Source organism: Epinephelus moara, chromosome 8 (genome assembly GCF_006386435.1).
Source record: "Epinephelus moara isolate mb chromosome 8, YSFRI_EMoa_1.0, whole genome shotgun sequence".
Taxonomy (NCBI): domain Eukaryota; kingdom Metazoa; phylum Chordata; class Actinopteri; order Perciformes; family Serranidae; genus Epinephelus; species Epinephelus moara.
The window spans coordinates 43,035,346-43,051,407 of record NC_065513.1 but is presented as its reverse complement, the minus strand read 5'-3'; the positions used below and the strand labels follow the sequence as shown (position 1 = coordinate 43,051,407).

General features: G+C 40.3%; 2 protein-coding genes across 3 annotated transcripts in view; one reads left to right on the top strand and one right to left on the bottom strand.

The window, feature by feature from the left end:
- prdm6 (PR domain containing 6) overlaps positions 1-16,062 on the top strand; it is a 189,385-nt gene that overhangs the window by 87,928 nt on the left and 85,395 nt on the right. The gene's annotated exons all lie outside the window — the stretch shown is intronic.
- On the bottom strand, positions 4,497-11,478 carry LOC126394957 (GTPase IMAP family member 8-like). The gene is made up of 3 exons (XM_050052108.1): positions 11,313-11,478; positions 10,280-10,357; positions 4,497-7,126 (listed from the first exon to the last, which is right to left on the bottom strand). Exons 2-3 carry the CDS (start codon positions 10,296-10,298, stop codon positions 4,497-4,499), a joined length of 2,649 nt encoding a protein of 882 aa, XP_049908065.1. The 5' UTR covers positions 10,299-10,357; positions 11,313-11,478.

Genomic DNA, 16,062 nt, shown 5'->3' with positions numbered 1-16,062 from the left:
GCCTCTCAGTGTGGATGGCTCCCCATAGGTGGTTCTTTCCTCACCTGGTTCCTCAGTGCCCTGTGTGTGTGTGTCTGTGTGTGTTTATATGTGGGGGTGGGAGGGGCGGGTTTTCAATATGTATGTATTATTTTTGTTTGTTTTTTATTCTGTGAAGCACTTTGTGCTGCATTTTTAATGTATGAAAAGTGCTATACAAATAAAGTTTGATTGATTGATTGACCTGTTAGGGCGGAACATAATACATCTTCATCATTCCTGTTACATGGAGTCTTCTTAACTCAAGCAGAACCCAGTGCTGCTTTGCCTAACTTCAGTCTGAGCAGAGGTCTAATCAGCTACAATAATTTAACACCTTTGGTGAAAAAGGACATTGAAGTTAAAAATACCACCACACTCAAAGAACAGCATTTAATAAAGAAAACAAATTGTTCTCCTGTAAAAAAGCTACTGTAGGTCTCTGGTTGAATATAATGATAGTTTGTTCATACCACATTGTGTAGGCACTACAGACCTCATTTGACTTCATTTTAGCTCTTTAATGTATTAACAAATATCTGTGTTTAGCTCTCAAAATACAGGCCAGCTTTTAAAATAAAATCTTGTTGTTCACAGCGCCCCCTTCATTTTGATATACTTAAACATGCTGCATTGAACCAGCTGGGTTTTTTTTTTCTTGTAGTTTCAGTTCAGTTTTGCTCACAACATATAATGTGTGAATCAACAGTATAATACACCTTACCTCGATAACTACAAAAAGTGATTCTGGTCCATCTGATAGCCAAGCCTAAACATCTGAACAATACACACCTGGGAATTATCAATTAACATTTTTGATCAATTTAATGATACATTCATTGAGTCAATGTGTTTTATGGCTGTACCAAAAATAAAAAAAAAATCCCCTAACAAAATCCTCAACTTTAATAAAGTGATTAAAGGATTAAATGAATCAGTCTTTTTTGATGAAATCAACTTTCTATAATGAAAAAAATTAAATATGGTACAGTTACACTGCTGCTAGACTGCCCTATCAGTCTACCCTGGTTGGGATCCGTCGCAGCAGGCCCAGTGTTGGGCCAGTGCTGGTAGGTCTAGTTCTGTGTGGACCACCTATGTGTAACTCCACAAGTTTACTTTACACTGTGGGCTCGTATTATGGAGCCTCACCCTGTCTGTAACATGCACAGCATTTAAATGTTGATTTAGAATTTTAGTGTCAGCATTATGAAGCAGCAAACTTACAAACATTTGGTACAGCCCTGTTTTATTTTTATACGTTTGTTGAATTTATTTTGTTAAAGCTTACTCACCAGGTGAAGTCCTGTGGTGTCCTTCTTCCTCGAGGCTCATAAATTAAAGTACTTGCTTGCAAGGATATCAGATTACCTGAGAAAACCCTTTCCATCAGGGTGAGGAGGCAGAGCTTTGTCAGGTATGACAACAATTAAACCGCCATGGTTGACTGACCGAACCATGACTTTTCATTCTTGATGCTGAGGTTATAAAATTTATAACACTGATCTGTTACCTTATGGCATCAATATAATGGCTTATCTATGGTTGGGAAATGTAAGTGTAAACAAATACACTAAATAACGTCCTGACTACAATACAGGGTTCTTGGTTCAGCCGTTTTGGTTTTAAGAAGAACTCAGAAGCATGCCCTGTGTCTGTCTTTCTCCCTCTTTGTGATGCCCTGGTCTTTTAACTGTTTATTTCAGTCACTGGTTTTTCATCAAAGCAGTCATGTCTTTCAGTACAGACATACACACCCACATCCAGACACTTTCACTCTTTCTCTATTAAAACATATTTTGTAGGCATACAAGCAATCCAGTCTGTTGTAGACTGACCTTTAATATGAAAGTTCATTATAATGTAGAAACCACAATTACAAAACAAAAGGTTGTTGCGACAACAAAGTAAAGTCTGCTGTGCTAGAACTGGTAAAACTTGTCCAAAGCAGGATGTTCAGCCTGCACGTAAAGTCGATACACCCTTCTGATAAAATCTGACAGTGGCATGCTACAGTCGTCAACCATGGCAGCAGATATGTTATCGCAATACATTCTCATTCAGACCTCACGGGACGCTGTGTCAACTTCAGCCTTACATACATTACACTTCTTCTTTCACAGGAAATGTACAGTTTGCATACGGTCTCTTTCAAAATAAAAGCACTACATCAGTACAACACTGCGAATTGAATTTTTTTTCTTCTTGAAAGTAAAATAAATATGAGCTTTATACCTTTATGCATTAAATTGTTTGTTTCTGTCATGTAGTTTTACTATTATTTGTAAGTTTAGTCTGGTAAATGCAGTTAATATGTTCTGTAATGTCTCTTGAATACATGTTATAACATAAACAGGTACACATCAGTTAATCGGTTTAATTTGTGTAAAAGACAGAAAAAGAGATGACCACAGAAAAAATGACCAACCAAACTTTGCAGTTAATGAAATCTTTAATAACATTCCGTACTGAACTTTACAAAGAATATTCACAGTGTAATCACTTATCATGTTCAGTGGTGTGTTATAAAATGTGAATAAACTGAGCCCAGTTGATCCTTGTAAACACATTTCGAACAGTAGACTGACATGATCCATCTAATACACATCCAAACACAGTTGCAAGAGTTCACTCACAAATCTGAGGGTAGGGTTTACAAAGGCCTGAGTCACTGTTTCACATTATAGTGTTTGCAAGGTACACCTCTCCCCTTACCTGTCCTTGCCTCGCTGCATAGAACTTCAAGAGGATCTGACAGAGACTAAGAGGCCCACCACTCAATTTCAAAGATTACAACAATATCAGGTTTTGTAAGAAGAGGGATATATGTACAGGTCTGTTCATAAGTTACATACCCTGGCAGAATTTGTAAGACGTGTTCCACTCGTTAAAGAAAACATGAGTGATCAGGCAAAACTCTAGATTTAATAGGATTCAGATTAAACTATAAGACATCACTTAATTTTAGAATCAGTAAACAAAAAATAAAGAAAATATTGACATGATCCCTGCTCAAAAATGTACATACCCTTAGTTCTTAATAGTGTGTATTTCCCCCTTTAGCATCAATGACAGCTCGCAGTCTTTTGTGATGGTTGTGGACGAGGCCATTTATTTTCTCAGGTGGTAAAGCTACCCATTCTTCTTAGCAAAAAGGTCTTGTAAATTCTTGGGTTGTCTTGCATTGAGTGCATGTTTGAGATCTTTCCAAAGTGGCTCAGTTATATTGAGGTCATGAGAGTGTGATGACTGCTCCAGAACCTTCACTTTGTGCTGCTGTAGCCATTATAGGGTCGGTTGGGCCCTGGAAAGTCCAAGTGCATCCCATGCACAACTTCTGGGCAGATGAATGCAAATTGTCTAGTATTTTCTGATATGTTGCATTCATACTGCCATTAATTTTGACTAAAGCCCCTGTTTGCTGGTGTAGCTCACACAACCCCAGAACATCAGAGATCCACTTCCGTGATTCACAGTGGGGATGGTGTACTTTTCATCATAGGCCTTGTTTGCCTCTCCAAACGTTGCATTCCTGGTTTTGACCAAAAGTTAAATTTTAGTCTCATCACTCCAAATGACTTTGTTCCAGAAGTTTTGAGGCTTGTCCAGGTGCTGTCTTGTATATTATAATTAGGCTGTTTCGTGGCGTTGATGCAGTAGCGGCTTTCTCCTGGCAACTCGACCGTGCAGCCCTTTTTTAGTACCTCCTTATTGTGCATCTTGAAACAGCCGCACCACTTTTTTGCAGAGAGGCCTGTATTTCAGCTGAAGTTGCTTGTGGGTTTTCCTTTGCATCCCGAACAATTTTCCCTGAAGCTGAGGCTGAAATCTTTGTTGGTCTACCTGACAATGTCATGGTATCAACAGAACCCCTAATTTTCCACTTCCTTTTAAGAGTTTGAACACTACTGATTGGCATTTTCAAATATTTGGATATCTGTTTATATCCTTTCCTGGTTTGTAAAATTCAGCTACCTTTTCTTGCCAACACATTCTCACTCCTTAGTCATCACATATCGGCATTTGGTCATAGACTTTCTCATCGAGATATGACGTGCAAGGTACCCTGCATTGGTGGTTGACGTTCTGGAGCGCCATGTCAACTTCAGCTTGACATGCATTGTCTGTTTTCAAACCACACTTCCGTTTTCACAGGAAATGTACAGTTTGCATACAGTCTCTTTAAAAAAAAAAAAGCACTACGTTGGTACAACACCCCGAATTGACATTTTTTTCCTTTAACAACAAACACGGGGTTATGTTTAGCAAACACATGCATGTGGTTGGGTTTAGAAAAAAAGAGCAGGGTTGGGCTTGGGAAGTGAACACCGGCCTCCTGGGTGAAAGTCAGTGATTGCTTTAAAGAGTTAGTAAATTTGTTGTAAATTTACGAACTCAACTGTATGAAACAAGGAAAAAAAACAAATGAAATCTTAATATCTCAGTTATGCCACTTGAAACTTTGCTGCTGTTGTAACCTACAAAATGGTGCAGGTCTTCTCTCTGGCTTTCTTTACATGTTCTTGTATCCAGTTATTTAGTTCTTCCTCGTGTACTGCCTTCAGTTCAATGATTTCTTTGGTCAGATCTTCGTCATTTGGGGAACGAATTGTGCCGATAAGTTCATTCATTTCATCTTCTTGTCTTTTCTTCAGTCTCTTGAAGTCTTTCCGATATGGTTTGTGTTTGCTCAGCTGCTGGACTATCAAGTCATTGTGTTTGAGGTGCTTCTCCTTCAGAAACTCCAATTCCTTGTCATGCTTTTCCGCCAGAGCTGCATAGTCATCGTCATATCTTTGTCTGAAGTCATTGAATTCTTCAGCTTGCTTTCGGGCCTCTTCTTCGTGTTTTTTCTTAATTACTGCCAGGTTTTTCTCAAGAGTTTCTTGTAGTTCATTTAGTTCTTCCTCCTCTTGTTCTTTTCTGATTGCACCTTCTCTTCTTTTGATTTCGTAGTCTTTTCTTTGTTGTTCGTATTCGTGTTGAAGCATTTCAAGTCGATTTTGTTCCCGCTGCATCTGTTCAATTTCTTCCTGTCTTTTTGACTTCCTTTCCTCTGCTTTTATTTCTTCTTCCTTTCTCCTCATCTTTTCCTTTTCCTTCTCAATGCGTTCCCCCATTTCCTTGATTACTTCGATGTTCAGTTCCTTCTGTCGTTGAGATTTGGTTTTTTGTTCTGCCAACTCTTTTTTCTTTGCTTGCATTCGTTTGTTATGTTTACTTTTGAAGTCCTTCATCTCTCTCTGTATCTCTCCTTCCTTTTCCTTCAGTATCCTCCTCATTTCCTTTTGTATGGCTGCCTCAGCATCTTGGAACATCTCAGAGGTGTAGCAGCCACCACCATTTTTTTTCACCATTGATTCAACTTTGCTCAGTAGCTCTGTGACTTGAGCGCGACTCTGATCTTTGTTGTTGAAGACCTGGTATCTTCCTCCACAGTCATCGATCAGTTTGTCAACAAAGCCTTTCCTGTCATCCTGTATATATTTCTCAAATGTTTGATTTTGAAGATCATCTCCTCTGGTGAAGAGAACAAAGATGTAGTCTTCTGAGTTCTTGCCAAAAAACTCCTTGATCAGTTCCACAGTATCTTTCTCCTCCTGTGTACAGCGGCCGATCTGCAGCACTAACAAGAACACGTGAGGTCCAGGAGACAACATGCTGACACATTTCACAAGCTCCTGTTTAACTTGATTGTGGGTCAGAGTTGTGTCGTACAAGCCGGGGGTGTCGACTATGACCACAGGCCGTCCATCAATCTCTCCTGTTGCTTTCTTGCAGATCATGGTCACTGAGTTTGGGCTGGTTCTGGATGTGAAGCATGGTCTGCCCAGAATAGTGTTTCCGGTGGCACTCTTTCCACTGCCAGTCTTCCCAATCAGCACCATCCTGAGACACTCTCTGCTCTGAAGTTTATAACCAGCCATCTTTGGTACAGATTGTTGGTGTGCAATCGTCTTCACCCGGGGCTTGGCCATCATTTCCTTTGTGAAACATCTGGATTTACCAGCTCTCATCTGTTCCACAGTGTGCAACACATGGAAAACATGCTGCTTGTCTCTAACGTTGAAGACAACAAATCGTTCTCCACAGCTCCGACGGATTTCCTGGATTTGCATATTCTCCCTTAGACACCTTACGACGACTGGAGAATTAATATCAGACTTCACAGTGAACAGAATCATGATGAAGTCGGTTACTTGAGAGCTGAATGTGTTCTGCATGGCCGCTAACTCTTTCTTGTCTTCATCAGTGAGGGGACCCACAGGTAGGACCAGGATGAAGGCATGGACGCCCTCAGGATTACAGAGGGACATACACCTGAATGATTCCTCCATCACTGCGTCCTGAGGTTTTCCGTACAAAGCAGGCAGCTCCACCAGGGAAACTTGACATCCACTAATCTCTCCCTGATGTTTAACACCCTCTAATGAGTTTGCAAGTGGACCAAACTTTCTTTCACCCAGGATGGCATCAACTACTAAACTCTTCCAGGCTTCGTGTCTCCCACATAATACTAAGTTCAGAGGAGGTTTTGAGGTCACAGCTTCCGTCATGGAATCAGTCCCTTCAGTACAGTTAAGATGTCCTCCTTTGTTGTCCATCACTATCTTCTCCATCTGTTCAATCAGTTCTTGATAATCATGTTCGGAAAGATCTTTTCTATCAAAGTCAATGCTGTGTTGCCTTTGTCTGCAGTCTCGGATGATGTGGTTCACGGAAGAATTCTGCACCTCCCCAGTTTGTGTCTGGACGACCATTAAGTATTTTAAAGCATCTTCACCAAAGAAACTCAAGATGAACTTTAATTTTTGCCTATCTATTTCATTGAAATCAGACGGCTTCACTGACAGCAGGAGAACATTTGGTCCAGGGGGGCAAAGAGCAACGCACTTTCTCATCTCGTGTCGTGCTTTATCCACTGACAGACTTAAGACATCTGGAGTTTTCACTACCTTCAACTTTTTCCCCATCCATTCTCTGTAGGTGACTGTACATTGCTTTGGGATTTTCGGATTAGGAAAAACTTTATCCTTTGTGATGAAGTTACTTAGTGTTGTTGTTTCGTCTTGTGTCTTTCCAAACACCACAATCCTGAGTTCAGATGCTGTAAAACAAAAAAAGCCAAAGCATTAAAATCAACTTGTATACTTGTAATCAGTGTATTCTTTTTTATTGGTTTACACATCGATGTATTAAAGTTATATGGAGATAGTCAGGCTCAATGGGATAAAGTTTGAAGAATTCCTTCTATGTTTGAGGTTATATAATAATTGCTTTTCTGGCTTTACAGTAAAGGACAAACTAAACCGCTGTGACTGGCGTGCTTCAGAACAGCCGCTCCTATTATTCTATACAGCCCCACACCGGCAGCAGCTAAATGTGTGCCCTTTGCTAGTGGATGACCTGCCCTATGACCCTTCACACCCCTGTCCTATTTCTAGCCTCCCCACCCCTGATAACACACATTTTTTACCCCACTCACTCCCTACTTGTACATCTCAGCTCCTATAGCAGCTCTTCTTTGCTCCACTAGCAGCTCAACTCCTCTCCTCACTTCTTGTGGTTGTCAAGCTGTGCACCAGAACCAATGAGGAGTATTGATAATGTTGAGCACCACAGGCAGACAGGCGCTGCTATCAAGGCTATTCTAAATTGACATGGCTTCTCAAATTGCCTAACATTTGTAGTTTGTTTTTACTTCACGCTGCTCCACTCTTAAAAGCCCCGCAAAACAGGTATGTTGAAATGGCTACGCATAAGTTTGGACTTAAAAAAAATAATTAGATACAGTAGCATGCAAAAGTTTGGGCAGCCCTGGTCAAACTTTTGTTTACTGTGAATAGTTAAATGAGTGGAAGATGAACTGATCTCCAAAGGATGTGAAGTTAAAGATGAAACATGCTTCTCTTGTTTTGTACAATTTTAGAGTAAAAGTTTTGGCACCCCAAGACATTTGAGCTCTCAGATAACTTTACCCAGGGTCTCAGACCTTAATTAGCTTGTTAGGACTCTGGCTTGTTCACAGTCATCGTTAGGAAAGACCAGGTGATGCAAATTTCAAAGCTTTATAAATACTCTGACTCCTGAAACCCTGTCCCAACAATCAGCAGCCATGGGCTCCCCTAAACAGCTGCCTAGCACTCTGAAAAATTAAAATAACTGATGCTCACAAAGCAGAAGAAGACTATAAGAAGATAGCAAAGTGTTTTCAAGGAGCTGTTTCCTCAGTTCGTAATGTCATTAAGAAGGAGGTCAAGTTGAGGTCTGGAAGCCCAAGAAAACTTCCTGGGAGAGCTGCTTGTAAGATTGTAAAAAAGGCAAATCAAAACCCCCGTTTGGCTGCAAAAGACCTGCAGGAAGATTTCTCAGACTCTGGATTGGTGGTGCACTGTTCTACTGTGCAGACACACCTGGACAAATATGACCTTCATGGAAGAGTCCTCAAAAGAAAACCCTTCCAGTGTCCTCACCACAACATTCAGCATCAGAAGTTTGCAATGAACATCGAAACAAGCCTGATGCTTTTTGGAATTAAGTTAAAATAGAACTTTCTGGACACAATGAGCAAAGGTATGTTTGTAGAAAAAACTTTTAAACACGGGGGTTGATGGATGATGCTTTGGGCTTGTGTTGCAGCCAGTGGCATGGGGAACATTTCAGGGGTAGAAGGAAGAATGGATTCAGTGAAATTCCAGCAAAATCTGGAAGGAAACATCACAGCATCTGCAAAACAAGCTGAAGATGAAGAGAGGATGGCTTCTACTACAGGACAATGATCCTAAACACACCTCCAAATCTACAATGGACGACCTCAAGAGGAGTGAGCCGAAGGTTTGCCATGGCCCTCACAGTCCCCTGACTGAAACATCATTAAAACGTCTGTGTACAGAGCTCAAAGAGCAGAGCATGAAGATGGCCCAAGAATCTCACAGAGCTAGAAGCCTTTTGCAGGAAGAATGGGTGAAAATCCCCCAAACTGCCCAACCCTGCCCAAACTTTTGCTTCAGGCCCTTTTCCTTTTTTTGTTACTTTGAAACTGTGAAAGATTGAAATTAGAGATCAGCTAATTTTCTACTTATATAACTACTCACTACTATTAACAGCAAATTAAATTTTGACCAGAGGTGCCAAAACTTTTGCCAGCCCCTGTAGGGTCTGTTCAATTTCAGTGAGCCGGTGCTCCACTTAACACGAAACGGCAAGGGCTGGGAAAACTGATAAATGGAGTGCAATCTGTCAGCAGCAGCAACCACAAAATTGTCTTGCTGACAGAACAGCCAACATCGAGCCAAAGGGTAAAATCCATGGTAATTTTCCAAGTTGACAAATATGGACAGTGAAGTTCACAGTGTGATTTTGCTTAAGCCTGAGTGACATTTGTCAGATTTCTTTCTTATCAGTCTCCCTTGAATTGTTTGTGTTTGTATGCTCCATTTGGTCGTGGTCACGTGTACGGCAGTTTTGCCACTGAAATTTAAGGGTGGATCTGCCGACTACGATAACTGTGAAATGGTCTGCAGACTCCACCTATTTGGTGATTGGATTGGATAGAGAAAAGTGAATTCCCCTCCCCCACAGAAATCGGTCAGAGTGGATGCAGTGTCACACTGAAGATAGAAATGCAGTAAAATAAGTTGACAATTCTGCCTGATATCCAACTTATTCTCACTCCAACCTCATCACATATCAATAATATCTAAAGCAACACTTTGCCTGTTAATTCCAGCTTGTTAGGGGCATATTTGTGCAGTCAGCACTACAACAGGAATCTTTTCCTGTTTAAATCTGCACACATTTTGAGGCTAAGTTTCCAGTTTCTTTCACCAATGACTGGTGATTTCGTCTATTAAGATCTCAAAGGTCCTTTGTCTCTGTTCTTTCCTTTCAATTGTCAGTTTGGTGGAAACCATTGTACAGTGTTTTATTCTCCATTTACAAAACAAACCCTTCACACAAAGTAATTGTAAAGAGGACTTTCTACAACCTAAAAATATGACAGACCATTAAAAATATAGTGTACTCCTCTTATGTTCACTGAAGACACCTTTGTGGGTTCAGTGCCAACATTTTTTATGTGCATGACTCAGAGGAGCCAAATGAAACTAAATGGTTAGACAAGTCAGCACCAAGAACACACCCCATTCTGTTGGCCCGCATCTGTTTTTTTCACTTCCTCTTTGTGTGGTTGACCTAATTTCTGTCGCTATGCTGGGTTTTAGGAATAACATATCCCTTTTTGCTAACAGACCAGACTCACCGAATGATGATGCTGCCATTATGTCACTTTAGTGCAGACTTGTGGGAGAGAAATTCGAGTGGAGAAGCTGTTTGGTGTCTGTTGGGTTGAAGGAAACAAAGACACAATTAGAATAGTGAAATATAGTGATAAAGTAACCAAACAATAATTCTTCTTTCCCAAAAAACAAAACAAACAAAAAAAACATTAAAAAATGGTCATAATGCTATAAATGTAGTCAGAGTAAATTTATAATTAGTAGACTTAGAAACATGTTCATCCAAGTTGGGTCATTAGTGAGTAAAAGTGTTAATGCCTGTAATGATTTAAAGTCTAAAAATCTTCACATCATGTCAACCACGTTTGCACACTGAGTCCGAAACTTCCCTCCATGATTAAAAGTTTCAGAACAGGTCCGATTTTCTGCGTGTTTCGCATCCGTCAAAGCCTTTAGAGACATTTGACCAAGAATCAGTGAGTAAAATGTGGCGGCGTGACACATTTGTGATAAGACAGAGGGACGGAGTGCACAGAATCATTCTATAACTCAGATAGCTCACGTTCAGCAGGTCAGATAGTAATCGTCAGGAATGTGACGATGACGAGGAGGAAGATGTGGAGCGCACACAGAATGTGGAGGACAGCTCCGCCCTTTTCATGCAGCTGCAGTGCCAAATGAAAGACAGGGAGGGAGTGATGACAGTCAGATAGTTATCTCCAGTGGAGAGAGGCAAAGGAGGAAATGGCCTTACATTCTGTCACGTATTGCGAATTTTCACAATGAATAGAACAATAAAATGTATCAGAATCAGTGTGCAAGGTTTCTGTGTGGAAGGATTTTTTTTTTTCGGATGACAGCTTCTAAAATAAAGCATCCGGGAAAAAAAATACTCAGTGTGCAAAGGCCTTAAACCAAGTGCAGCTGAACTGAGCAAATACTTGTGTTTCATTTTCAGCAATCAGGCAAACATTTCAGAATAAAATCAGTTTTCTGTGCTGGCAGCTAGCTGTTTTTTATTTTTTCCTCCTCACATACTGAACATGCTGCACTCACCTGAGGTTGTTGCTGTTACTCTGTCATTGAAGTTTACGTCCTCTTGTAGTTTTTGTTGAAGCTCTCTCGTGCTCTCTCAAACTTTGGTCCTGCTCCATCTTATTTAAAACAGTCAGCACCTGAGGATGATCAGGAAACTGCTCACATTAGTCCATTTAAAGATTTTTCTGTAACACATAAATACAGTCTGTATCTTTTTCATACATTTTAATTGTGGCATTTATTTGCTGATTGTCTACTCACCAGGTTTATTTCTGGTTGTGTGAATCTCCATCAAAGCATATCCCCGTATGTCCCTGCATAATGTGGTTAAATCAGCCTCGGCAACCTTTATGTCAGCACAGATGACAGGGCAGGGCCCAACCGGTATGGCAACAATGAAACAGCCCAGCACAACCCTCACAGTCACTTCACGTTAAAGTGATGTGACTGTGAGGGTTGGGCATCTGAGAAAACAGGCCAAGTCAGTCATTTCTCTACAACATGCAAAACCATGCACACCTCCTTAACAAAATTATATTTCTCTAAATTTTAGAGGTGTCTGTGAAATTAAGGGTTGCAGCAATATACTGGTTTCAAGGTATACCGTGATATAAAAGTCGTTATCATACCGTGTACATTTGCTTATCTACGATATTGGAAAAAAAAGCAACTGGACATTAAATCTCCCCTTTATTTTACTTATTTTCTGAAGACTTTTTACACATCCTGCCATTAACAAAATGGTTTCAAGTTTCATTTTTAGTAATAAAACGTTTGTTCAATCAACAATAAGCTTTCTGTTTTCATTACTTTAAGGATAATTTTTGACTGATAATAAAATAAATTCTGTGGTACCGTGATACCATGAAATGGGATATTTTCTGAAATGGTTATCGTACCCATAAAATCCCTTACCATTGCAACCCTGGTAATATTATTTCAATAGTTACGGACCTCGGCCAACGGCCCCATTGGTGCGAAAAAAATATATATATATTTGACCCCTGAACACGCTCAAAAACTCACCAAAATTGGCACGCCTGTCAGGACTGATGAAAATTTCGATAAAATGAACAAATTATCACAAAAGTGCCAAAATGGACTCTCTAGCGCCACCTAGACACACAAAAATGGCCACTGCGGCCCGTAGAAATGTCGTAGAACCTAAATCCAACAGGAAATGAGCTAGTGCCTCTGAAAGTAACATGAGCAAATGCGGAGAAATTCTCAGCTGTGAGCTGGAGTGGAGAGGGGTCTAAAATCATCTAAAACTTTTGTCTTTAACTGTCTCGTGAGCTGGAGGCCAAAATGGCGTGAGTCCGAGGTCGCACCCAACGCTGCTTGCAGCTTCAATTGGATTAGAACTTAGCCTTTGATATTTTTCTGTCAGAGAAATAGGGCCTGTGTAGGAACAGACATTAGCGTGAATCAGAACGTCTCCTTTTGTCTGCAGATGTGGAATTTTTATGAAAACTTGAATAGGTGTGGATGAGAGCAGGGTTTTCCCATCAAGGAAAATCAAAAGTGAAACTCTTCCACAGCGGGGTGTTGCCACTGGTATACATGTTGTTAAAATAATACAGGGAAACTGACATTTACATTTTACTGTAAATAAATCATCCAAGTACATCATCAGAGCCTCTTCTTGGTTTCATTCCTCTAAGAAGAATATGTATTTATAGTAGGGCTTGGCAGTTAATCAGAAAGTTACTGAAATTGACATTCTGACTTTTTAACCAACCTAATTTCTGTCATATTCAATTAATTCATTGCTTCTTACACACTGCTGCCTACACATTGAAAGTACATCAACAAACAAATTTTACTCTGTAGGTTAAAGTAAAGTAGATTTCCTTGTGCGTTTATTTTATAAGCTAAATTGGCATTATTCCATGTGTGGCCATGCCAGCTGGAAGTGACAAAACAACCCAGATTGTTGCATCACCCACGGCAGGTTCAAAATTGCTAGGACACAAAAAAGCTGCCACATCAGTCATGTGGTGCTGCCAAGGTAAGCAGGTGTGCTACCTGTTGGACCAGAATCACATTCCCACATGCCTGTTAAAGGGAGTGTTTGACACTGTGGGTTCTGCCACTTCACTTTTTGTAAGCAGTAATCTAACAGTAATCAGTAATCCCTCTTGCTTTAGGGTGCTCTCACACCTGCCCTGTCTGGTTCGGTTCAATTGAACCCAAATTCGTTTGCCCCCTCAGTGTGGTTCTTCTGATCAGGCGTGAACACAGCAATCACACTTGGGTCCGGATTGAGACCACCTCTTCGATAAGGTCTCAGTCCGGTTGTTTTGGTGTGCACCCAAACGAACTCCGGTTACAAACGAACTCTGGCGCAGTTCATTTTTTGGTGAGAACATGTTCCGACCTGGATGTGAAGCAACTGCAGTCACATGACACATTGTTTGGGTTAAACATGAGCATGTTACAGTCCTGGAGGATTATTAATGTGCACCTCCTCCTGTACTGCCTTAATATGCACATTCACATCCAATGCATCAAAACATTGTTTTCTAGTTGGAGCCGCGCCTCGTTTGTGTCATGCTAATTCTTTTAGACCTTAACTTAGTTTTTGATACAGTCAACCATTCTATTCACCTGAGCCATCTTGATCACTTGGTTGGTATCTAGGGTAGCTCCCTCCAGTGGTTTGGCAGCTACTTTAAAAATAGATCCATCCATTTTTCAAAACTGAAAACCTGTTCTCATCCTCTGCTCCCATCACCTGTGGTGTACCCCAAGGCTCCATCTTGGAACCCATCTTATTTGCCCTTTATGTTCCCTTAAGGCTCCATCCTCCATAAACACAATATCTCCCACCACTGTGATGCAGATGATTCTCAGCCTTACCTCCTATTAGAACCGGGTGATAAGATTAACAACACAGTTAGGTCCCTCCTTGACTCCCTCCAAGATGTGAAATCTTGGCTGGCAAAAAACTGTCTGAAAGTAAAGTCAAGTCAACTTTATTTATACAGCGAAAAGAGAAAAACAAAAATGACAGAAGAGTAACACAAAAATTTGAATGATAGTAGCAATAAAATAACAGAGAACAGAGAAAGCTCTGTCCCCGAAACACTTAATCCTGGATCTTGGGACAGACAGAAGTCTTTGGTCAGATGATCTCGGTTCTCCCACGGTGTAATACGGGAAGAGAGGGCAAGGTCGTTTAACACTTTGTAAACAAACATCAGAATATTAAAATTGATCCTGTAGCTAACAGGCAGCCAGTGTAGGGAGGCAAGAATAGGGGGCATTGTGCTCCCTCTTTTTTGGCCTCGTTAAAAAACTTTCGACTACAGCATTTTGGAGTAGTTGAAGACGGATTTAACAAGACTGAGTTATGCCAAAATGTAATGAGTTGCAGCTGCATGAAACCTTATTTTACTACTTGATTGACCTGTTTGTCAAACTTAAGTTCCAGATCAAATATGAATCAAAGATTTTTAACATGTGATTTAACCGAGGGGGCCAAAGGGCCAAGATGAGGAGAAATGACGCTGGTCAAGTGCTCTGGTCCAAATAAAAGAACTTCAGTTTTACTCTTATTGAGCTGGAGATAATTTGCAGCCATCTGTGATTTGATGTGATGAAGACAGTTACTGAGTTCAGCTAGTTTGGTGGTGTTGTTTGGCTCTAAAGGGAGGTAGATCTGCGTGTCATCCACATAGCAGTGAAACGGTATGTTATGTTTTTGAATAATGTGACCTATAGTGGAAGTAAATAAATGGAGAAGAGCATTGAACCAAGTATGGAAACTTGGGGTACACCACGGGAGATGGGAGCCGAGGACAAAAATGAGTTACTGATAGAAACAAAGACGAATCTGTTGGATGAATATAAAGAGATTCAGTTTAAAGCCAGACCAGACACCCCCACCTATTCCTTTAATCTGTGAATGAGAATGGCGTGATCTACAGTGTCAAAGGCTACAGTTAGCTCTAGGAGCAAGAGGGCGGAGCAGTTACCTCAGCGGTCAGCAGCTAAGAGGAAGTAATTTGTTGTTCTTAATAGGGCTGACTCAGTACTGTGAAAAACTCAGAAACCAGACTGGGATTTTTTTTTATTTTTTTTTTAAATGCAGTGTTTTAGAAAGACTAAGGGGGAAGGGCGTAGAAGACGCCCCCAAAGCTTTGGAACAGTTTAACCTTTTCAATTAAGTGCTCCTCCTCTGCGGATACATTCAAATCTAAGCTGAAGACCCACATGCTTTCTAAGTAAGGCCTTTGATTGTCCTCAAGGTTTCAGTTTTATCTTTCATAATTTATTTTCAGATCTTACTGTTCATTGCTTTATTTTCTTTCTTACTTGTTTATTTGTGCATGTTTTTGTGGTTTGTTATGTTATTTCTCTGACGGTTTGCTTTTATGTATTTTATGTCATCATACAGCACTTTGGTCAACTCTGGTTGTTTTAAACATGCATTATGAATACATTTGATTTGATTAGCTGTAAACCACAAATTGCTACTCAAAAGTATTTTTGGTAATTAGCAGCCAAAAGTTGAGTAATGGGTGTTAACCTTGACGTTAGTTGTAACTTTCTCCTATAGTTTGAAGTAAGGAAGTCTCACCTGTGTTTCCTGACCACAGTCCGGAGGCTGAAGTAGGAAGTTCCGGATTTAGCAGTGGATTACACAAATAAATAAATACTTACAATAATGTTACTTCATGCAGTTAAAGCATGGCTACTACTAAGACTACTATCCCTAAAAAACTACTAATGATTATACATATTTTAAGTTAAAATCTCTCGT